General features: G+C 36.1%; 1 protein-coding gene across 1 annotated transcript in view; it reads left to right on the forward strand.

Moving 5' to 3' along the window:
* Positions 1-25,032, forward strand: part of Mei4 (meiotic double-stranded break formation protein 4) — a 103,894-nt gene that overhangs the window by 37,054 nt on the left and 41,808 nt on the right. The window contains exon 2 of the mRNA XM_034484257.2: positions 12,920-13,051. Coding sequence (XP_034340148.1) covers positions 12,920-13,051 — 132 coding nt within the window. The remainder of the gene's footprint in view (positions 1-12,919; positions 13,052-25,032) is intronic.

The raw sequence follows: 25,032 nt of genomic DNA on the forward strand, positions 1-25,032 counted from the left end.
ATGGAGATCAACAGGTTAAGCAACATAAGCAAACCTCAGGAAGACAAACACCAGGATTTCTCTCCTAAGCAGAAAGCTAGACTTTTTAAATCTATGGAAAAGAAAAAAGCCGGCTGTGGCTTCGGAGTCCGCTGAGGTCCTAGAGCTCTCTGCTGGATTCTTTACATCACATTGAATCTGTGGTTTTCTCTGTCACACTGTAAGAGATTCTAAGAGGGTGTGCATTTGGGAGTGTGTACTGGGCCAAGCCTGGGAATAGTTTGGGTAATACCTTGATCTATTGGCTAGTACTTATTTTCTAAATGTAAGGGTCCTAGAATCACTGGAGAATGGTACCCCAGATTCAAGTAGTATGCAAAAGCAAAGATATTTATTAAGCAGAATTTCCTGCATGCAGGGGTCTCCCCATTCAGAATGAGGACACCTAGTGGACTCACAGGGCCAACTTTTATTTTACTTGGAATCAGATTACATAATTTATATTGGCAATACATCTCTATTCTTATTTACTCCAAATATTTGGCTCTGTATGCTTATCAAAGTCAGAGGAACTGGACTGGATAGAGTATGCATTAAGCCATACTGAAATGGAAACATTTAAGGGAAATTCCTGGCAGGGGTATGTGCCCTTGTACCTTGATTGGTAAGCTCTATCTCTAGGGGTCTGGCTAGTTCTATAATTGGCTAGCACTCCGGGCACTTTCCATGGTGTTTGCTTAACTCATTCTAGCTACCAACTCTTACTTCAGGCCAGATGACAAGGTGTCCTCGGATTGGCTGCCCATGGTTGTGGTTGGCTGATCAAGGGTTCCAGGATCCCAATTCTCATTTCTGGGAAACAGCAACTTAGGCTTGCTCTTCTGAATTACTAAATTCTAGCCTGTCATGGAGTCAGTTTAGCCTGAGCTTAGTCCCTTCACAAACAAGTTTAAGTTCTAATGAAGTCAAATATTCCTGAATGAGATTACTATACATCTTTGAATTAAAATAATAATATAGAACTACAGAGGTGCCTTGGAATTTATATGAAATAAAAGTTAATGTTTGGGGTCTACAATCTCTGATCAAGTAACAAGTGGAGTCTGAAGTTTGTGCAGAAGGTAACATAGCCTGAATGTGTGAACAGATATGGTATTGGAGACAAAACATATGCAAATAAGGGCAAGATTTAAATGAGGACAAGTTGAAACTGAAAGCTAACACATGAGTCAGGAGTATTTCACAGTTGCCATTTCTTCATCATTTATGAAGTATTATTAAAGGATTACTTGGAATCAGATTACATAATTTATATTGGCAATACATCGCTATTCTTATTTATTCCAAATATTTGGCTCTGTGTGCTTATCAAAGTCAGAGGAACTGGACTGAATACAGTATGCATTAAGCCATATTGAAATGGAAACTAAGCTTATACTGGCCAATAACAATTTACATATCTACTGATAATTATCATTTTAATTGACCGTGTGTTAGAGTATCTAGGAAAAATGGTGTTTAGATTGGTTCGGATAGTTCTATTATTGAGAAATTGTCCTTATAATTATATATCTGTAGTATAGGAAAAAAACATGCATTACTGTGTAGGCATGAGGAGGTAAAAACAAGTGGAAGTTACAAAGGAAAGGACAAGACTGCTTGCAGGCATGCTCAGAACAAGAAGTGATGGATGAACTGTTACTCTAGAACACAGGCCTCAAGGGCAAAACAAAGCAACCTTCTGCAAGAGTGAGAAAGAAAGGTCTGCTCCTCCATAAAGTCAGTATAAGGAGAGAAGGAGTAACCTGTTTGTGTTAATAAAAACGCCTTGGTCATAAAATATTATCCCCATACTTCAAGTGTTCAACAGAAGTGACACGAACGGTATTAGAGATGCCCAGAAGGGCTCTCTGCCCATGGTGTGTAGAGTGAGGGCACATTCAGAAATTGGTTTTAGCCGCTGGTGGACAATAAATCTGCCTCAGCTCAATAGAAATCAACTCACACAAAAAAAGTGAAGACCCAGATGATGTGAAACAAAATCAAGTAAATCCCTGGGAGTAAGAGGAAGTCAGACCTGGGCATCCCTGTGCTGTCTCACTGATGCAGCATCCCAGCCAGCTCTTCTGCCTGCTACCTTTCCATATGCATTACACTCCTGACTCCAAAGTCTGATTTTGCTGTATCCTTGATAGCTAAAAGCAGCCATTGGTTGCTTTAGACAAGCAAACATCACTGCCCCAACCTATTATCACTGCCATATTTTTAAATTTTTATTTTCTCACTTGTAAAAGGACAAGGGACTTAATACAGAGAGTACTGTATATGGATAATGGATACTGGAAAACTTCAAGGCCTTGAGCTAGCAAAACAAAACACGTTCCTAAGCACCATTTTCCTCTATAATGTGAGGAAAGCACGATTGAGAATCTAAATGAAATAACAAGATTCCCATAAAACCTTCCTATCAAAGCAAACATTAAAAAAATGTGTTATCTCTATAGAAAAGTCTGTACTCCCGAGGGTCTGATACATTCTTCTCATACCTGTCATTCCCATATTTTCTTACCTTATTAGATCCCTAGATAGGATTCCTATTTTTAAATCTTTATTTTTCAGTATGTATATTTTTTCCTAATGTATGTCACTGTTCCATATGCATGGAGTATTGTCAGAGGACAGAAGAAGATGATAGATCCCCTGGGATCAGAGTTACAGGGAGTTGTGACCTCCCATGTTGTTGCTGGACACTGAATACAGATTCTCTGGAAGAGCAACCAGTACTCTTAATCACTGAGCTATCGCTCCCGCCGCCTCCCCCGTTATTATATTGCTGAATAAATTAGTATCTCCATGGAAAAGAATCTTATGTTCAACTTGCCAAAGCTTTCAGTCTTGTGCCAAGATTCTTAGCCCTGCTGCATGTGCTAAACCTCACATTGCTAGTTTCAATTTTTTCATGTATCTTTGCTTTCAAAACAAAGTAATTTTTAGACTTTACAATTACATACTATACATACATGCATGCATACATATGTATGTGGCCTGTGTATGGATCTCTCTCTCTCTCTCTCTCTCTCTCTCTCTCTCGCTCGCTCTCGCTCTCTCTGTGTGTATGTGTGTGTGTGTGTGTGTGTGTGTGTGTGTGTGTAAATAGCCAGAAGCCCAAGTAAAAAAGGTAAATATGTGTGCATATGTGCATTGTTAAATTTGTTTTTGATGGTGCTGTGTCTATGGTCTCAGGACTGACCACTGTGAATTATACAAAAACTAAGATGCCTTGTCCCTGGGACAGTAGATCCTCTCCCATCAGTTATGAATTTCTGGTAGTTCTTTGTCTAGAGGTGGGAACTTTTGTAGTTACTTTCTTAAATACTTGTACAACCAGCATTTTATTTTAGCTCATTTCTATTTTAATGTAGAATATATATATGCATATATGTGCATATATATGCATACACATATATATGCTATTCATTTCTCTTATATATTTGTTTTCCACAGTGTAGCAAATAATTATTGATAATAAAGCTAGTCTTTTTTCAATACTTTGTGGATTTAGAGAAACCTCAGGTAACATAATTGTTAGAATTTATCCTTCCTGACAGTGCCTTGAATCCTTTTGAATGATGTAGCCCTCTCTGAGGATAGGGACAGAAAAATTCTCTGAATGACAGAGCATGCTTGAGATCATACATGTAAGAAAATGAGAATCTGCCTTTGTCAGGCATGCACAGGAGCCTTATGATGTGCCTTTACTGTGATTCCATCACTGATAAACTGACTCATATTTCATATACTGAGGTGTTGTATTTCACCTTACTACTCATTTCATATCTGGATTGCATTGTATCTCTTGTTCTGAAGACTAATTCTGCTTGATATACAAAATTATAGGCTAATAAATACTTTGTTAGGGCATCATTGTGGTGATAGACCATTGATGCTTTCATTGCTCCGGTGAATAACTATGTTGTCAGTCTTATTAACATGTTATTTTACCGTGCGTCACAGTTCTTGTGTATGTGAGCTTCATTGTTCAATAACTTGTCCTCCTTTAGCCTTTCATGTTTCTCTACCCTCTTGTCCTCCTTGCCACCACCTCTCTATTAATCAGAGAGCAAATCTTGAGCCTTGTACATACTAGGCCAGGCTGCTACGTGCTCCCCACTGCGCAATAGCATTTCACATTCTGCTCCCCTTCCAGCTATCAGTGTCGTCTCTCCTTTTTTTCTTTTTTTTCAATCCCTGAATAAGCTGAACATTCTGACTCTGCTCTGACCCATAGCCTCTCCTTACCTCACACAGTTTTCCGTGTTATAGATCTCATTTCCTTTCCTTCATTTCCCCTTAATCTGATATTAATCTCATTGGTTTAATTTACATTTTTAATCATTTACTTCTCATTTACAATTGTTTTTGTTCTTCTAGTACTCCGGGTGATTTAATTCATAATTATTTTCTGTCCTATACTTGATGTCTCATAAATGCCTTTGGAAATCACTCATATCTTTGGAAGTCATATTTGTTGTTTCTCTTACTGCTTTTGAGATGGTAGCTTATTTTCAAGTTTATTTCTATAGCTTCTTCATCTGAATTTTAATCTGTAGAAATTCTGAAAACCGAAATTGATATTGCTTTTTCCCAAAAGTTGTTTTGCATTTTCATGTTCCAAATGCCAAAAGTAATTAGTTTTTCTTCTCAATTTCTAGTTTCCTGGAATACTTAGTACTATAAATCTAAACCAGAAACCAAATATAGACATGAATGTTTGGCAGAGTCTTAGAAGTAACTATTGCTACATTGTTAACAGTATTGGTAATATTAGCTCCTGAGTGTTCCCTTTCAGGATTGTTCAAACATTTGAGTTTGGAGCATAATAAGGATGTTTATTTCATGCTCAGAAACCACACAGTCAAGTTGCAAAGAGAACAAGACAAAAAGAAAAAAATGAAACAAAGGAAAGAATGAAGGAATGGAAGGATAGAGGGAGGGGAGAGGAGAGAGAGAGAGAGAGAGAGAGAGAGAGAGAGAGAGAGAGAGAGAGAGCACAAAACCTAAAATAATCTAAATCCTAAAATAATCCCATAGGCACCAGAGATTGTTTTATGGTTAAGAGCACTGACTGGTCTTCTAGAGGCCGTAGACTATGAGTAACTCCAGTTCCAGGGAATATGGTGCTCTCTTCTGATCTCTATGGTACAGAGACATACATGTAGCAAACATACACATAAATAAAATCAAACTTAATCCTACAATATATTACAAGAGCTTTGTGATGGTGTGTATTCGTACCCATCTTGCAGCATGAGCCACAGGCTGCTTTTCAGCATGTTGGCATCACTAGCCCATCTTTTACCAGTAGTATGCCCAAGGATGAATCTAAGAAATCTACTGTTAAGATACATCACCGAAGGGGCTGGAACAATGGCTCAGCAGTTAGAAGTCTCTACTGCCCCTCACTGCACCCATGCACCTACATCAGGCAATCAGGCAGCTCACAACCCCTGTAACTCTAGGGTCAATGAATGTGACATTCCTTTCTGGGCTCTGCAGCAATGCATTCTTCTGCAAACACACACACACACACGCACATACACACACACATACACACACACACACACACACACACACACACACACAGAGGGAGAGAGAGAGAGAGACAGAGAGAGAGAGAGAGAGAGAGAGAGAGAGAGAGCAGGAAGGCAGACAGAGCCAGAGAGCCAGGGAGAGTCACACACAAAGAGATTTTCAAAATAATAATAGCTTCAAAGACAATATACATTACAGAAATTTAGAGGTGCTATAACACAGTGGTTATCCTCTGAGCTGACATCCAAATGCATCCTCTGACTGGCTAGTTCAAGGCCTGAGCATTCTGAACATGTGCTTTGGAAGATCCTGCGTCTCTTAGGCTCTGTAATAATCTGTAGATCCTTCCTTGATGTAGACGTACTACTATTCTGTAGAGAAGGTAAGTCCAATAGTTAATGTAAGAGTTTACCTTGCATGATGTTAAGCAGTTTAACATCTAAACTACTAACTTAAAACCAGAAAGATGGTTCAGTAGTAAGGAAAAGAACTCTTTTTTTTTTTTTTTTTTTTTTTTTTTTTTTTTTGTGCTACAATTCTCTTTTATTTTTTCTCAGTATTTTTTTTTCATTTTTTTCAGAGTTTGATTTTGCTTTTTAAATTTTTTTTAAATTATCAAATCATAATTTTTACTTTTTAACACAGGGGTTATAAACACAAAAAGGGAGGATGTGGGGAAGGGGATGACATAGGAGCATAGGTGTTCAGGGGGAGTACAGATATCTTTCAGAACAGGGTATCAGCTGGGTGAAGGTTCAGGGGACAGGTCACTATGACTCTGCCTATGATTCACTTGTCCTTATCTAAGTTAGTACTATCTGCCAAGGCTGCCTATTTACAAGGCCTATGACTACTCAGGATGGTAAATTTCCACAGAAGCTGCCTGTTTACAATAGCTTATAGCCATCTGTTTCAGTGTTTTTTCCACAGAGACCCAAGACTTTGTTTTAGCAGGCATGTATGTCAGGCCTATTACTGATTTTAGGCTTATGGCTGATTTTAGGCCTTCAGTGTATAAGCAAGGCTACTCCTGACATCTCCTCTCTTCTCCAAGTATAGAAGGGCCGTGGCAATTCTAATCTTGCCAAGGCGGGGATAAAGGCCTGACCTCCAGTAATTAAAGGGGATCTTGTAATGGCTCTGGTCCTCCTGTCATTGTCCAGTGAGGCATGAGGGCCATACCCATCACGATATCATTTTCCTGGAGAGGGGATACTTTTGACATCAACCCCTATGCAATCAGGATTGTCCCTCAGGAAACCCGGAAAGATATTTTTAACTTTTATTTATATTTCCTTGCAGAGCTTAGCCTTGCAGCCTAAGCAAGGATTCAGATCGTCAGTCAGAGGGGATTCTGGGTGGCCCCTCTCTGCTTGGTCTAGGGGCAGAAGTCCCCTCTTTTAGGTTGGGTGGAGATGGGATTTGGGAACACCCTGGATAGAGTAACAACCTCATCTTGAGTCTTATGGTGCTCCATAGCTAACTTATGATAATATATCTGAATAGATTTTGCTACCAAATTATCTATCTGTTGTTTCACAAAGTTAGTTAGCCTATTTAAGGTCCAAGGATCAATAGAAATAAGCAAAAATTACCCAATTGATGGTCCCAAGATGGAAGGAAGTAGGGTTGACAACCATGGAGAAGTTGAAAACCAATTCTTGTACCAGCTCTCATCTTTCTCTTTCTCTCTCTGTCTTTTCTCAAGGTCTTCTCTGACCTTTTTCATGCTTTCTTTAATCATCCCTGTCTTGTCTATGTAGAGGCAACATTCTTCAAGGGCTGTGCACAGTCTAGAGCTGTACACAGTCTTTTCTATTGTAAAAGAGAAAATCAAGTCCAATAAAGTCCTTCACAATTTTTGGAGATCACTTTAGACAGCAAAACAAGGAATTTTTTCAAATTAGTGATGTCAATCTCTAGCTGTTTGATGTCCTTGTCAAAGGCCCATCGAAGGTCTGAGTAGTATAAATCCAGAGGCCAGCATCAGGATTAGAATTTCTAACAGCAGACATCACGGGTGAAAGGAAAACGAAGGGAATTCTCAGGGAGATTTCTCTGCCCTGGATGTCAATTGTTATTCATCTTATTTATAATTGGGCCTGGTTTTGTGGCCCAATTTATTTCATTAATCTTTTTAGTGCCATTTAGCTGTGCCTTCTATGGTATCAAACAGGCATATCAATCCTTGGCCCCATATGAGAACTGGGTCCTGGCCATTCCATTTAAGGGTAAGCCGGTTTTTCCACATAGCTGTGGCATAGTTTTTATTGGTCTCACTGATATCAGAGGCAGTCAGCAGCAGATTTGCCATGAGCTTTCAGTTTTAGAAACTTAAAAGTGAACAAGGCATGATGTAGAATATTTTTGGGAGACTCATTCTGGGGGGTACAGTTCCCCCTCTTTTGTTTTTAAAGCTTATTTTTCAGAGTTCTTGTAAAATCAGGGCAGAAGCGCCAACATCCACTCCTTCCACCCTCAGAGAGTCATGAAGACACTATTTAAAGAAATATGAATCTTTATTAATAATCTATTTTATCAAAGGACTATTATAAAACAGCCAACAATTAATCAATTATATAATATATTGATTAATGATAGCTTCTTCTACTTTTTGTAAAATTACTCCTCTTTTGTTAATTAATTGTTGAGGGAAATTAGGATTTGCATCTCTCTTGAGAATATTAAACAGAGACTTAAATTCTTTTGTGGAGAGCTTAAAATAAGATCTTAGCCAATAAGCATCTCCTGGAAACTTTTGAAAATAATTTGAAATAAGTAAACTATTTTTTTTCTTTTGCCAGACCCATTATCTTTTTTTTATTAGATATTTTACATAGGAAAAGAACTCTTTATGTTCTTTTCTTTACTCCAGAAGACTGGAGTTGAATACCTAAAGTCTATGTCAAGTTGCTCACAACTTTTCTGTAACTCCAGCTCCAGGAGATCTGACACTGTCTTCCGCCCTCTGCAGGCTCCTAAATGTTGCATACATTCACTAGACATGTACACATGCACATGAATAAATTGAATAAGAATAAATATTTAAAATGTTTATTATCTGTCTCTCTGATTAGAGTAGTCTTAATTTAAATCCAGTACTTTATTATTGAATGCTCTTTACTCTCATTAATTAGATACACATATCATTCATATGTCTTCTAAATTTGTACACTATAACTATTATTACATTCAGGGCACTGTCTTTTAATGTCAGGATGAAAGCGGGCTGCATTGTGCTAGCTCTTAAAATGTCTTGCCTTTTATATGTAGTGAGACTAACTTCTGGCCCGCAGACTACATTTTGTCAATACTTGCCATAAATCAACTTTGAATCACTATATGCCTATTTAACATTTGCTATTAATCATTAATTTTCTTTTTCTTATTCTTTAGAAACATGAGGTTCTAATGAGTAGCCTCCCCTATAGAAAAATGTTAACGCATGTAATTATTTCACCTTGCTTTGTATAATTAATTCTGGCAGAAACTTTTACTCTAAAATATAAAATTGACTTTTAGCAAACCAAAGTAGTATTTTATAGTATATGCATTTTTTATAATTTTATAATTTATATGCCAGATATAACAGTAACTTCTATTCACCAGATGTAAGTGTCGTCTCAGAGGCTTACTAATGAATAAGCTCACCCTTTCTAGTTCTATCAGAACTGTGGCTGACTGGCTCAACTCAGTTGTTCTGACTCAAACTCCTCTGATTCAAACTGGCTTCTCTCAATTTCTGACTAAATTACCCTGCTTAGCCTCAAACTAACTCTTGGAATCTGTTCCAGTCATCTGGCTTCTTATTCTCTGGTTCATTCTTTCTTTACCTGCATCCTATCTCTGTAAAACTGTCCAGGTAAAACTTCCTCCTTTCTCTCTTTCTTTGTGGTCACTCCTTTAAGTTACCTTTCTGCCCTGTCTTGTTCTTTTGAGAATTGAAATGACCCTATTTCCTAATTATTCTGTCAAATCTTTCCCTGATTTATCACTTTGTCTCCCCCTCAATTAGTTGTCACTTCCAAACTTAAGAACTTCTTTCTACAAACTATCTTTACCTTCATTGCTTGGGATTATTGGTGTATGTTAAGGATATGTTTGTATTCCAACCAGAGATATTAAAAGTGGGTCCTTCCAGCCAGATTACACAGACCAAGAAGGTCTTTTGATGTGATCCCTTGCCAGAGCAGCCATATTGCTGGAGTAAATTTTCTCTACAAGATAGCTCACAGATCCAAGTATGGGACCTACATTTTTTCTCACCTTTTACTTGTTTCTCAGCCTCTAAAACCTTGGGTTTTACTCAATATATATGTCTAAGTTGTACAGAAAATGGATATATTTTTGCCATAGTTACTCAAAAAAGACCTTTTAAACATTGCATTTCTAATAATAGGAATGCATATTGAAGCAACCTTGTTTTCCTCCGAGGAGGGAGTATTACAATATGAATCAGACCCAGGAACTTCCCAGGTGTTCTTATGTTCCCAAATTCTGAGATTTTTCTTCCACTTTCTGGAGCCTTCAGAATACCTGCTTTTTTACTATCAAAATAACATCAATATAGTACGTCAACATGTTGTCCTGTGGAATAATTTGAAGATTGCAGTTCTTTTAAAATAGTGGCTAAGAGACAACAGAATGACATAGATTAAAACAGTAAAGAAACAATATGCTTTTGTTAACAAGCAAATGCTAAGTGCCTCTTTTTGCCTGCATAATAGGATCACCGTGCACCTACCAGTCGTAGGCTACTGTTGCTCCTCCAGGAAATGCCACCTCTGCACAATAACACAATGTAATCCTAGATGCTTAGATCAGGTTGACCATCTTCTGATATTTTTAGATCATACTATTATCTATGTAGGTCATATGGACAATTAACTGGGCAAATAGGAATTTTCACCCTGAATATTCCAAGATTGTAATACAGTAATATATCCAGCAAATCCTCCAGGTGATCATGCACAACTAAACATTACAGAACAAAGCAGAACAATACACATGGGAACTGTGTTTTAAGGAAGAACTTTCTAAATCATAAGACAACAAATGCAATTGCTGCTTATGTGATGATCAGATGGTTAAGAGCCTGTATAATTAGGTAGGTCCAGAATAACTGCTGAGTCAGATCCTTGTCAATGAAATGCACACTCACAACCTACTTCTAGTGTGTTCTTCTGTAGTACACCTTTAACTCAGAGACTCAGTGAACACATCTCAGCAGCAGAACTCAGCTCAGCCTCCCTACACAGGCATTTGAGAACAGATTATTTCTAGTTCTTTAGAGTCCTGAAATACAGGAAGATTTAATAGAAAAAAGTTGATCTGGATGTTGAGCCAGCACTTTCATAGTTAACTAAAATAAGTTGTTGATAATACAGGCCTTTATGTCAGTCTCTCCAGAAGGTTCCATTGTTTATCGAAAGAGAAGAAGCTTTGATTATAACTTTAGATATATAGAGGTCATTTAAAAGTAACATTTACATCATTGTAAACAACACTAAGAGTTATATAGCTTTTTTTCTTTGTGAAATTTAGTTAGAATTGTAGCTCATTGCTGTACTATAGATAGTCTTTATTTCAAAATTGTCTGTTTCTCAGCATTGTTGTCCAGCAGAATTACATCATTCCATAAAAGTTGATTCCTATTGTTTAACTTTTCAGTGGCTAATAATTTAAATTTATATCATATGACCAGCAACACTTTTTATATTATTGTTATGAATTAGAGCATTGTATTACTTCTGGAGAACCTTAATAGGTACCTGACTATATACTAAGCATTTTGTGTGTCTTAACTTTATGTACCTAAAATTCCTTCCAAGTAGTTAACATCACAGTTGTCATTTTGCATGTTGGCAACTGTGACCCAAAACTTACTGAAAAAAGACTTAGTTATTAAAGTGTGGAGAAAGGTATGCACACAATTAAAGCATCAGTTTAACTGAAATAACCATCTGAAATGTCTTAGAGTTCAGATTCTTTACCTATAAAAATGAAAATGCTGCAAAAACTTTAAGGTTCAAAGTAGCACTACATTTTTATGAGCAATCTAAATCTTAAACAATTACGTTGTTAATAAACAATTATAAGGAATTATAGAAGTGTTTTTATGATAGTTTATTTACAGAATTAAGTTAACTTAGGCTACTATGAAGTGTGTTATATATTCCAGAATTATGTGCATAGTTTCATTAGCTCTTGTAACTTGATCATTATTATTGTCATCATGAACATCCTAAAAGAATATGTACTATTAAAGTCAACCTGAGATATATCTGTAGATACATGGTCATCTTAAAAGACAGAGCACAACACTTTACAATTTCACCTTGGATACATAGCACTGAAATTGATGTCTCCTTGTGTTATTTGTGCTTGTGGATAGCAGGGAGTATATCTGGTCATTTGTATTTTAAGGCTCTCAGCAACTTTAAAGGTCATATTATTTGAACTCATACTCATGAGTTTTACACATCCTAGTGTGATTTTAAGCCTATGACTTTATTTCTAATAGTAGAGATATGATGGGTTGTGTCCTATCGGCATTTACATTTTTTTTTTCTAATGGTGATGCTTTGGCAGGATGGATGAGTGGTTAAGAGCTTGCCAGTGAGACAGATGGCATGAGTTGGATCTCTGACATCCACACACGCAAAGAGAGAACCAACTCTTTCAAGTCTTCCACTAACCTGTTCTTGTACATTCTGGCACCTTTACACAGACATGCACATAGGCACACAAACATGTACATGTACACACATAATAAATAAATAGATGATAGATAGGTTCATAGATAGATGGATGGATAGATAGATAGATAGATAATTGAAAATTTAAAAGAATTATCAAAGAGGAACTCAGACTGTCCCATATTTTCCTCATAATTATAAAGCCTGACTCATGGCAAGTAGGGAAGTGCTCCACCCTGTTCTCTCCACTGTGGAAGTGAGATACACAGAAAACCCTTAGTTCCGTGGACTTCAAAGTTCACTCTCTAAATCTACGTGTTTATATGTATGTCTGCTATCAAGTGAGGACTTAAAAATTCATTTTGTTATTTTTCTTATTCACTTTGCATGTGGTCTCTCATCTATTCGAAACTCATACTCTGTGACAGTTTGACATTACATTTTAGCTCTCTGTCATACATTTAAAACTTTTGACTTCTACATAAAATCAGAGCACCTATATTAAAATATTTTTTTACAGTTTTTCTCAGTATTAATCCTAAGACGTATGCTAATATCTTTTACTCTTCGTAGCAATAAAAGTCTTAGATGCTATCAATTAAATACACCGATGTCATGGAAAATAGATTCTCACTCCATTTCCTTTGTAGTTCCAGGTGCAGTGTTATGTCTCTCAGAGCCTAGTAACCCTAGGAGGCTGCAGCTTGTTGAGGAAGTCTATTATACCACTGCTCCTATCAGAAGTGAACAGCTTTGTGGATGAACTGGGAGCCATCGATCAGGTACATGTAACTGGAAACTGTAACTCATTAAATTGTGCTTAATACAGCTATAAGCTGCTGGCTTTCTACTTTATGTTTTTTTTTTTTTCTTCTCATATTGATTTGTTACTGTTTCACTAGTTCACCAATATTGCTTATCTCTAATATATGTGAATAATCACGCTACTGAAATTACAGAACATTACATCAGCCAGGAGGCGTTTTGCATGTTTGTTTGTTTTTTCTTTTTAAAAATAAACCTACCTTGCCCTACTTACTGCCACACATGTACTAGATTTTCTGTTGTTTTTAGCAAAGGAATGTTGAGCTGATTAGACTTAAATATCCTCAGTGGTGATAGAAAGTCAAATAGTGTATGTGTGAGGGAGGGGTGTGGATTCAAGAGGATTCAGATAGAGAATGGTTCTTCAACGCATTTGCCTAAGAGAATTTCCCAGTTGAATTTTGAAATTTAAATATCCACTTACCAACCCATACACAACCCAATGTTCTGTTTCAACAAGGGGTCTTTGAAGTGAAATCCTGGATATCAATGTGTAGGAACATGTCTGGTAACTCTGCTGTCGGCTTAGACTTAACACCAATGCTCCTAACCATTTCAGCGAGCTTTACATGTCATTCGGACAACATCCCCAGAGTTTGATGTTGATAATTGATTGTTACATGTGGTACCTTATAGTTCCTTTGTTATTCTTATCGTCTCTATTGTAGAAATAATAAGAAATAAGAGATAAGTTGACTTATTTTGGTACAAGTGAAATAAATTTGATAATTCAAACTTGATGGAGTTTAAAAGTGCTTCTTAACTAAGTACTTACCTCTACTTTCTCTTCATTTAATGGAATGATCTTCAAACCATCATTCTAGTCTTGTTCCATAGATAACATGGTATATCATCTAGTCAGCAATTGTTTAAGTGATCCGGAAAGATGAGTTTGTAATGTCACTGTCACAGATCTAAAGGAGAAATGAGTCAAGGTGACTACTGTAAAAAGAACAAAAGGTTGAAATAAATGTATGTTGGTGTTTGTTAGAGTCCCAAGGTCAGAGAAATGGCCATAATGGTTTACAAGTCCAGAGTACTTCCTATCAAGGGAACAAGATATATATTTGAGTGGACTCAGCAGAGACTAGCAGAATGCAGAGGAACTGAGTTGTACGATAAGAGCTGACTGGGGATTCTGAGGAAATAATGTGAGTTTGGCACTTAACAGGACACAGTGTTGGAAGTCTGTGTAATTGAACTGAATTATTTGTTTGGAGCCTAAGAACAACTTGAGAAGTCAGAATTTTATCTACACATGTAGTTTAATTTAATTTAATTTTGACACAGCATCATGAAATACATAAACTTCTTTTCCAGTTTATAGATACAGAAACAGAGCCTTAAAGGTCAATAAAACAGTTGACCATGGCTACGGAATGACATCCACAAATGTCATTATTTAAGCTCAGGTGTTCTGTCATGCTGCTTTAAGATAATAAGGGGGTCAGAGAGATGGGGTTGTTGTTAAGAGCACTTACTGTTCTTGCAGTGGATCCAGGTTCAAGCACCCACCACTGCTGCCTGTAATTCCAGTTCCAGAGGATTCAGTGGCCTCTGCTGAGTATCCAAGGGTATGAGCTTGCACTTGGCACACATGAATACACACTGTTTAAAACACACCTGAAGGCTCGGGAGAAGGAGGGTGGACAGGAAAAAAGAGTGAATTTAAATAATAAAAGAAAAACCAACAGTAAGACAGCAAACACCTAATTGTTTGCAGGCATCCATAGTTAAGGCTTCACTTGAGCTCTCCTAATCAATCCTTTTGACAACCCTTCCAAATATTAGTATTGATCAAAGACAGAGAAACTATAAGTCAGCATTTTCTAGCAGCAAGTAGCAGAATGCAGTGCAACCAATTTAAACAAATGGATTAATGAGCAGTTATAGAATTTGGGAGCAGGCTGACGAATGAGACTCTGGGCTGGACTTTCATGAATTAAGCCACTACTGCACAATAGAATTGGGTTACCAATGGTGTGTACTACTTTTGCTGTTGGGAGCGTGAAGCTGTGTGCCGAATTGATTGGCGTTTGTTCTTCTTTGGGGTTCTGAGAGTTCAGTCTTAGCACAGTGTGAGCAGATCACGTGAGCACTGTGTAAAGTCTAACTACCTATATAACTTACTTTCAACTGAACAGTTTTTTAACACAACCAATAACACATTCAGAATGTATACGTAAGGAAAAATAAACGATAGACTTATATGCATTCTTAACTTATTTTTAGCTGTGAAAAGAGGAGAAAACAATGAGGGATAAAGTTAGCTCATAGTATCCATCACATCTAAGGGCCAAAGAGTCAGTGCCATATGCTTAGATAAGGAGCTGTATTAGGACACAGGTGAAGAGTTTACATGTTGGCAGCCAGTCGAAAGGTAGAGGCCCACAGTTGAAGATTGGGCTCCAAAGCCACTTATTCCCACCTCTCAATACATTGTGTATACCAACAGATTCCAAAGAAAAGTTAATATGAAGAGATTTAATTTAACCAAAAAATACTTCCCAGTTAATAGATGTGGAAATATCACTGAAAAGAATTAGGCTACTATGAAAAAAAATGTTTTTTTGTGGACAGAAATTGAGTTTGTATTTAATGAACTTGAGGATGCTTTTTAAATACCATAAATGCAGGCAGATGGAAATATGAGGCAATCTTTGCAAAGGTCTTACTTAGATGATTCATAATTGGGTATCTGTCTGGAGAGCAACACTGAAAAACAAAATCCATAACACATCATTAATCTCTAGATATGTAAAACAAACAAACAAGGATGTATAACCTATAACCTTTAGAGGGAAAATTAGTAGAAATAAAATGAAACTGGGGCTGGAAAGATGGCTAGGTGGCTAAAAGCATCATATGCTCTTCCAGGGGATTCCGGATCAATCCCTGACACTGATAAGGCAGCTGACATCAGGCAGAAAATCCTATATGATTCACCATCTGGTCTGGCTTCTGAGGACACTGTACACATGGCACAAAGACATTCATGCAGAATGCCCATACACAGAAAATAAAATAAAAAGTGGCAGAAGATAGTGACATTGTTAGCTATTGTAAATGTGTTATTATAGTTTAAAAGCATGTATTAGAAATCATTAAATCTCTTAAGCAAATGAGGCTAGTAATGAGAAAATAGATTTCAAAATTAAATTCAAAAGAGGACAACTATAAATAAAGCTGTGAAAATCTAAGTAAATATAAAGATTAAAGACATTCTCCCCAGTAAGCTCAGGAATTTTTATTACGCACGCATTACTTAGTTGACAGTTTCTCAAAATGAACTGAAGAAGTAGAAGGTGACATCACATTTTGTTAACTAGATCAGCCACGTGTACAATTATAATCAATTTCCCAAGTAAAAGTTCAGGATCAAATGATAATACTCCAGACGAGCAGTTCTCAACCTGGGGATTAGGACCCCACTGGAGGTTGCATGTCAGATATCTACATTACGATGCATAACAATAGCAAAATTATAGTTATGAAGTAGCAACAAAGTAATTTTATGGTTGGAGGTTACCACAATACATGAGGAACTGTATTAAAGGGTCACAGCATGACGGAGGTTGAGAACCACTGCTTTAGAAGATAATAAAGTTTTCTAAATTCAATTTAGAAGGCCACTGTTATCTATTAAAGCTATAAGAAGACACTAACAGCAAATACCAGAACTTCATATGAACATGAACATAGAAAGAGAAGCTGTATTTAAATATTAGAAAATGAAATCCAAAGAATATATGTCATAATACCAAATAATTAAGTAGAATTTGAACAATGAATAAAACATTGTTTTCACATATAAAAACAACATAATCAACATATTTGAAAAAAGGCATAATAAATGTAATATTTTAGAATATGAGATAAGGCAGTTGGTAAAATTTATTCTTCATTTATGATTAAAAAGAAAGAGTACTGAAGTACTAAAAGTACTTTAAAGTACTAAAGTACTAAAGTGAAAGAAGACTTCTGTATATGTTATAATTCATCTGTGAAAAACTACAGTTACCTTACCTCTTTGTAAAAGAGTAAATGCTTACTTCCCAGTGCTTGGTACATGGAATATTCTTTACTCATTTTTTGTCAGATAATATTATAATTACAACACTAGTCCCTTCTGTATCCTCTCTCCACGCCCTCGTATATACCCCTGCCTACTCTCCTTCATATACATGGCCTTTTTTTCACTAGTTCTTAATTCTTATTGCATACATATATTTTCATTTATATTTAGCAAATTAGGTTGCTGTACTGTTGAAATAATATGGGCCATACTGTCATTGTTTGTAGTCAACGTGGCCATAAGATAGAAAATCTAAATTTGTTTTCTGGTGTAACCATCTGTAAATAATTCTTTTTACATATGGCCAATTGATTTCATACTTACTTTGAGGCAATTCTATTGGGAAAGATTGGGGCAATGGTCATTATGGTAATGGGGAAAGTATTTAAACTTTATAAAAGTTGCTGTATGCAACAGAAAGATGGTGCATGATTCACAAAACATGAAGATGCACTGGATTGAATTGCTAAGTTTTTTAAAAAAAAAAAGACTAACACTCCTATATATCCAAAGGTGGGTATCAACTTGAATTCCTAAATTTTGAGGGGGACTGTAACAAAGGCCCAGAGTTTCTTAGCAAGTTAAGCATTCTCTTAAACCACCAATTGGCCTCATAATTCAATATCTATGTCTACATTTTTAGAAATTACTCATGGATGTTAATTGTATCTTTGTGATAGTTTGGATGATAAATATCCCCTATAGGCTCCAGTATTTGAACAATTTTAGTCCCCAGTTGGTAATGTTGTTTGGGAAATCTAGGTAGTGTGCCCTTGCTGGAGGAAGTGTATCCCTGGGGGCAGGATTGAGAATTTAAATCCTCCACCACTTGTAGTTTGTGTTCTGCTTTGTGCTCCCATTTGATGATGTGAGTGCCTAGCTACATGATCTTGCCTGCTGCTTGTTACCATGCCCCCCTCCCACGATGGGCTCTTATCCCTTTGTTCATAGGTTTTGACATAATTATATTGAGTTAAAAGGGAGATTGAAATATCAGAGGAAGAGAAAAACTCAGCTGCAAAATTATAGTTACAAAATTGTTGACACTCTTCCAAAAGTCTCATACCTTAAAATGATCTTTTTTTCTAAATATAGTATCTGAAGTAAGACACAAGGAAAATTAGTGTTTGAATCTGCATATTTTATGAGTGAACACCTATGATTTTTGCATGATGAATATTTTTTGAAGAGAAAAATTCTCCTTGCATATCATATGTATGTTGGCTGAAGATGAAACTCCAAGTTTAATTGCATTTTACACCAATATTTTTCTCCTTAGATGCAGTTTCTACTCAGTATGTTTGGGAACAGTAGCCAAACTATTAAAAATGAAAAGTGCATTTGGAACACTGATAAGAATGGGTGAGATCTGAATTCTGAGTAGCATATTTCTACTCAAATAGTTCAGAAACCCAGTGTTTATGAAGTAGATTAAATTTCTACATGATGACAGCTTTAAAATTTAGAATAAAAGCGTAGTACGAAAGAAAAACCTAAAAGCTATGTTATTTATACCTTTTAGACATCTATTTTCTTGTTAATTAAAATAAGAACCAAACAACTCATTAATAAAAGTAGACATGCAATATTCTGAATGTGGCATGTTTATACATGCGTATTACTGATATAAAACTAAATGTCTGCATTCAGGGTAAATTACACCAACAAAATACGTATTTTTAGTATGAGACACTGAGAGCAAATAATTATAGCTATAAATGTGAGAAACAGCTGGCCTATTGCATATAAGAGAGAAACTGCTCCATCCTTCCCAAACTATTCATCTTTTAATGATGTTGTAGATCTAAGGTCCTTGGCTCACTCCATCAGTTAGAATAGGGTTTTTATAAACATGCTTGATTGTAAAACTAAAGACTAGAGTCCTTTGGTACAAGGCTTCTGTTTTTATTATGTTTTATTTAAAAGGAACTTAGGAGAAATTTCTGATAATGAGTCCTGATTTGCCACACATGTGCATTTCCCACCAGAATATTTCCTTCTGTCAACAATCGTTGTGTGTGGCTATAACAAGACTCAAGTTTTCCCAAAATTCAGAATTAACATAAAAATCTCCATATTTTCTGAAAACCTGTTTAAAACTATTTCTTGACAAAATGTTTATGTGTTCAGTGATCGATAGAGTTAAAAATTCAAGAATTTTATGGAGTGTTCATCACTTGCAGACTAGATTATTTTTCTTTATTTTTACATTTTTTACAGTTTTATATGTGAATGTTTTATTTATATTATTTCTGCCCTACCTCACTCTAACTCCTTCTGTGCTACTGTCTCTAATTCATAACCTTTGCTTCTTTTACAACTATTATTATTATTATCATTATCATTGTGTATATGGAGTGTGTGTGTGTGTGTGTGTGTGTGTGTGTGTGTGTGTGTGTGTAGCAGCTGTGGATTCTGGATTTCTCTGATGGTATCCATCTGCTATAGAATGAAGCTTTTTTCAGTGAGGGAGATGAAGGAAGCTTGGTACCTAGTGACTAAGGTTATGGTTTGTTTCCTAAGTGTCTCCCAAAAGCCCAGATGTTAACTGTTCTCAACTGTGATTGCATTGAGAAATTGAGCCTTGGAAAGTAATTGGCTCTTTAGGGCTTTATCCTGATAAATGTTATTTTGGTTATGGTTTTATAGTTTTTGCTGGTAGTTTTTTTGTTATCATGACACAAGCTAGAGGCTTAAGGAAAGAGGGAATTTCAGTTTACTACACCCATGGGGGCATTTTCTCGTTGGTGTGGAAGGACCCAGACCACTATGTCCTAGGTTACAGTGAGCCACACAGCACAGCAAACATCAGTCCTCTATGGTTTCTAGGAGTCCATGCCTCCTAGTGCCTATCTTGATTTCTTTCTCCGATTCCCCGCCATGATGGTTTCTGATCAGGATTTGTAAGCCTTTTTCCCCAAGCTGCTTTTGGTTGTGATTTATCACAGCAATAGAAAGCAAGCTAAGACAAGTTCAATGGGCATGGGGCAAGGACTGTGTTAAAAAATCACCTTGCTCTTTGTTTCTCCAAACTATGAGAAAAACAAGCTTACTGCACCTAGTATTTCTTTCCATAACTTTCTTCCTTTGTCCAGAAGTCATTAACAGAAACCTCAAAACTCATGTGGTAAAATAAATCCAACTCCTTCATATTGAGTTTCTCAAGATATTTTTTTCCACAGTGAAAGAAATCTAATAGATCAAGCTGCTTTTCTTATGTGATGTAAAATTTACAGTACAAAATTATTAGGTCTATGTGGATATAATATAAATGTCAACTAAAATGTAAACAGTCTGGGGTGTCTGGGGGCTATGGTTGTAAGGTGCCTAATTTCCAAGAACAGATTAAAAACTAAGATTGATGCAACCACTATGGGAATAAGTATAGTCCTCACTCAGAAAACAGAGAGTAGACATTCCGTAAGAACCAGACATACCTCTTCCTGGCCATGTATCCAAATGACTTTATATGATACTCCAGAAATACATATCCAGGTTTGTTACTATACTTTTCACAGTGACAAAAATCGAACCAGCCAAGATGTCCGACAACCGATGCAAAGATTATAAAAATGTGGTATAGGGACTGAAGTGGTGGCTGGGTGGTTAAGAGGACTTGCTGCTTTTCAGATGGTCTTTTTTGGTTCCCAGCTTCCTCCTTACAAAGGATTAAGCTTTCAGTTACAATAGACCCATCACTTACTTCTGACCTTCAATGTCACCAGGCACACACATGCTGCGTATACACAATACAGCTCAAAAACTTGTTACACTCATAAAATTGTGTGTGTGTGTGTATGTGTGAGTGTATGTCTGTGTGTGTTTTAAAAAAAAAGAAAATGTGCTACGATAGAATTTTATTTAGCAATAAAAAATGGAATTTACAAAAAAGTGGCTGGAACTTGTAGTTATGTTCAGTGAAGTAATATAGAAAATCAAACACTGTATGTTATCTCTTATAGACTGCTAATTATTTACATGCATGCGTATAGATGTGTGAGTGTAGATAAAGCCAATGAAGTTAGAAAGGGGACCATGACAGGACCCAAAACATTTTAAGTGTTGGAGGCATAGTGCGCGTGATATGAAAGTGTTATAGAAAGAAAACTTTTTGACATTAGAAAGGCACAGGAGTACAGGGAGACAGGAAAGAAGAGTGGAAGAGTCCAGTAAGAGTACACCACACCTGAAAGTGACATAATAAAATGGATTGTTTGCATGTTAAGTACAAACGACATATGTAAACAGAAAGCTAAACTGTTTCATCTCTTTAGTAGTCTATAGTTTGTTCTAATGGCAGATACATGCATGCACACACTTACACACACACGACAAATATGAATATATTCTCTACATATAATATTTTTAATTTTCCCCAACACCACTTATAGGAATGTTTTCCAGTACATGCTTTGATACCTTTGTCCACAATCGGAGGACTGTGTGAATCTACACTGCAGTCCTTTACTGTGTTTCATTCTTCTGATGTCTATGGCCTTTCTCACATTATCTCTGTGGTAAACATGAAGGACAGACATTATCATGCTTAGGATTTTTGTTCAATATATGTGGCATTATGTGTTTAGAATGTTTTCCTATTTCTGTTAACAATGCTTTTGGGTTTTGATTAAGACTGCTTTGAATCTATAGCTATTCTTGGTAACAGCATTTCACAATATTAGTTCTACCAATCCAGCTGCCTCGGTGTTCTATTTATCTTCTGGTACCTTGTTTGTTTCTTTCTTTCTTCGTCTCAAAGATTTCATTATGAAGATCTTTTACTGCCTTTGTTGGGTTTATTTCTCGGTACTTACTGTTATTAAAACTAGTGGAAAATGGGATATTTTTTCAGTTCCTGTCTTATGCAGTTTATTACTGCTGTATATAAACCTACTTATGTCTGTGTGTAGCTTCCTGAAAATATTTATCAGTATTAAATGTCTTTGGTAGTCTGTAGAGTCCTGTAAAACTAGAATAGTATCAACTGCAAACAGAAGTTATAGAATCTCTTGGTTTTCTCTCCTGTCACATCTCCTTACCTCTTTCTTTTGTTTACCTGCTTTTGTTGATTTAATCGGTGTAGTGAATGAGAGTTAAAAGAGTGGGGTGCTTGTTTCATTACAGATGTAAGAAGAGGTGCTTCAGAGTCCTTCATTTAAAATGATGTTGGCTATAGACTTGTTACATAGTCTTTGCTATGTTGAAACCTGTCATATCTTTTTTAATTTCTTCCAGACTTTTATCATGAAAATATGTTGACCTTTGTCAAATGTCTTCTTCTGCATCTATCAAGATGACCATGTGATATCATTTTTTCATTGTACAATACTAAAATTGATTTGTTTATGTTCAAACAACCATGTAGTTTAAATATGATTGATCTTGATGTATTATTGTTTTATTTCAATTTCAATTCATTTTCCTTAGTTAAAATAATTACATAATTTCCCATATCATTTTCTACCGTCTAAGCTCTCTCTCTTGTAAGTCCACTCAAATTCATAGACTTTTTTTATTATATTAATACATTTGTGAATGTACTTTGTTTTTTGTTTAAAATTTTGCATCCATTTTTATATATTAAATTGGGCTGTGGTTTTCTCCAGTTTTACATTTCTTAAAATTTTAGTGTCTGTCTCTCTCCATCTCTTTCTGTGTCTGTCTCTCTCTGTCTTCCTATCTCTGTCTCTCTGTATGTCTCTGTCTCTCTGACTCAGTGTGTGTGTGAGTGTGTGTGTGTGTGTGTGCATTTGTGTGTATAAGCACATATATCCTACAGTGCATTGTGAAGGTCAGAGGACTGACGTACACCATGTGAGTCTGCATTTATATTCTTGGGCTTAATTGCAGGCAATGGTAGGAGAGGAGATCATTCCCATTCAGACTTTCCGGCCACCCTTCTGGTCATACTTTAATCCTCTCCCTGGTTGGATCTGCTTTGCATGTTTGCTTTTCTATAGCCAGGGTCCCTGTGTTGGAAACTAATGGTGCTATTCCTGGAAGTATTTTCATGGTGACAAGAATTAACATTGAATATTGACTGTAGCTAGAGCATTGTGGGCAGCTGGGGCACTTTAGTTTGGCATAGGCACCAGGCAGCGAGGTCCATTGGTAAGACTTCACTAATATATAAGGCTAATGATGCTTGACAAGTCACTTCTCACTACCTAATTGATAGCCACTTTTTTCTTGATTATTATGGTTACATAATATATACACATATACATGGATATATATATATATATACATATATATATATACACATAAATATATGCTGATGAGTCTGACTTTGTTGTTTCTGTGTACATGATATGACTTCAGTGTTTACTACTTTGTACTAAGAATTTTGTTGGCTCTAGTGAGTTAATTTATCATTCTTAGTTTTTTTTCATTTGAGAATATACTTTGGAAAACTCTATCTTCTGAACTGAAACGTCTTCATGAATTTGAATAAATTTGAGCAGTGTTTTTTAGGAGGTCTGTAAAGAATGGTATTGGAATTTCAATGGGAATTGCATTGAGCCTGTAAACTGCTTTGATAAGATGGCTAATTTTACTGTTAACCCTACTTATCCATGAATATAGGAGACCTTTGCATCTTCTGATATGTTTATTTTTTTCCTTGAAGAATTACACCATGATATATTATTTGTAGCTATTGTGAAGACTGTTGTTTTTCCCAATTTCTTTCTCAGACCATTTATCATTTGTATACAGGAGTCCTATTGATTTTTTTTTATATTAATTTTGAATCCAGTCACTTTGCTGAAGGTGTTTATTAGATATTGGAGTTCTCTGGTAGAATTTTTCAGGGCACATATGTATACAATCATGTCATCTATGAATAGTGATACCTTGACTTCTTGCTGTTTAATTTGTATTGCCTTGATCTCTTCTTGTTGTCGAACTGCTCTAGCTAGAACATCAAGTGCTGTATCTGACAGATAAGGGGAGAGTGGGCAGCCTTGTCTAGCACCTGATTTTAGTGCAATTGCTTTAAATCCCTCAGTTTAGTTTGATGTTGGGTATTGGTTTGCTGTATACTGATTGGTCTTATTATGTTTAGGTATGCACCTTGTATTCCTGATTTCTCTGAGACTCTTATCATGAAAGAGTATTGAATATTGTCAAAGGCCTTTTCAGCATCTCATGAAATGATCATGTGCTTGTTTGTTTGTTTCAGTTTGTTTCTATGGTGGATTTTATTGATGGATTTTCGTATGTTGAATCATCCCTGCATCCCTGGGATGAAGCCTTATGGCTTACAGCTCTTATCATTTACATTGTGACAGTCCCTCATCACTTTGATTTGTCCTTTTTCAAGTTATTTCTTCATTATTCACTCAATTTCTTTAATACTTGTCCTTAAGGATTTTTTTTCTTAATCACTGCTATACATTTCAGTTTTCCATTTGGAATTTTATGTATTGTTTTCTTATTTCACTTCATGCTAATTTTCCTTAATTACACACATGCCCTTTGCAATTCAGTCTCTCCTTGTCTTTTTACATATTAATCAATTATTTTCTGCCGGGTAAGTGTTATTTTATATCACTCATCATGAAGATTGAACTGTCTTCTGTGTTTGTTCTTACGGCTTCTCTCTAATAAAGTCGTTTTCAGTCTTGTACTTCCACTTAGTACTTAAGATGCTCTTCCTTCTCTTGGCCACTTGGTGTTTCTCAGAAGGTCTGTTTATATTTAGTTATTCATTTATGTATATGTAATTTTATTTTCTTCAATTATACTCTAATGAGTCATTTTCATTGGAGCTGACTAATGTTTCTCAATGGATGGCCATGTAAGTTGTTCCTACCCTTAATGGCTGTGCACTTAGGCAGTACTTAAATGACTTTTCTATTC

The sequence above is a fragment of the Arvicanthis niloticus genome, chromosome 21 (genome assembly GCF_011762505.2).
Source record: "Arvicanthis niloticus isolate mArvNil1 chromosome 21, mArvNil1.pat.X, whole genome shotgun sequence".
NCBI lineage: Eukaryota > Metazoa > Chordata > Mammalia > Rodentia > Muridae > Arvicanthis > Arvicanthis niloticus.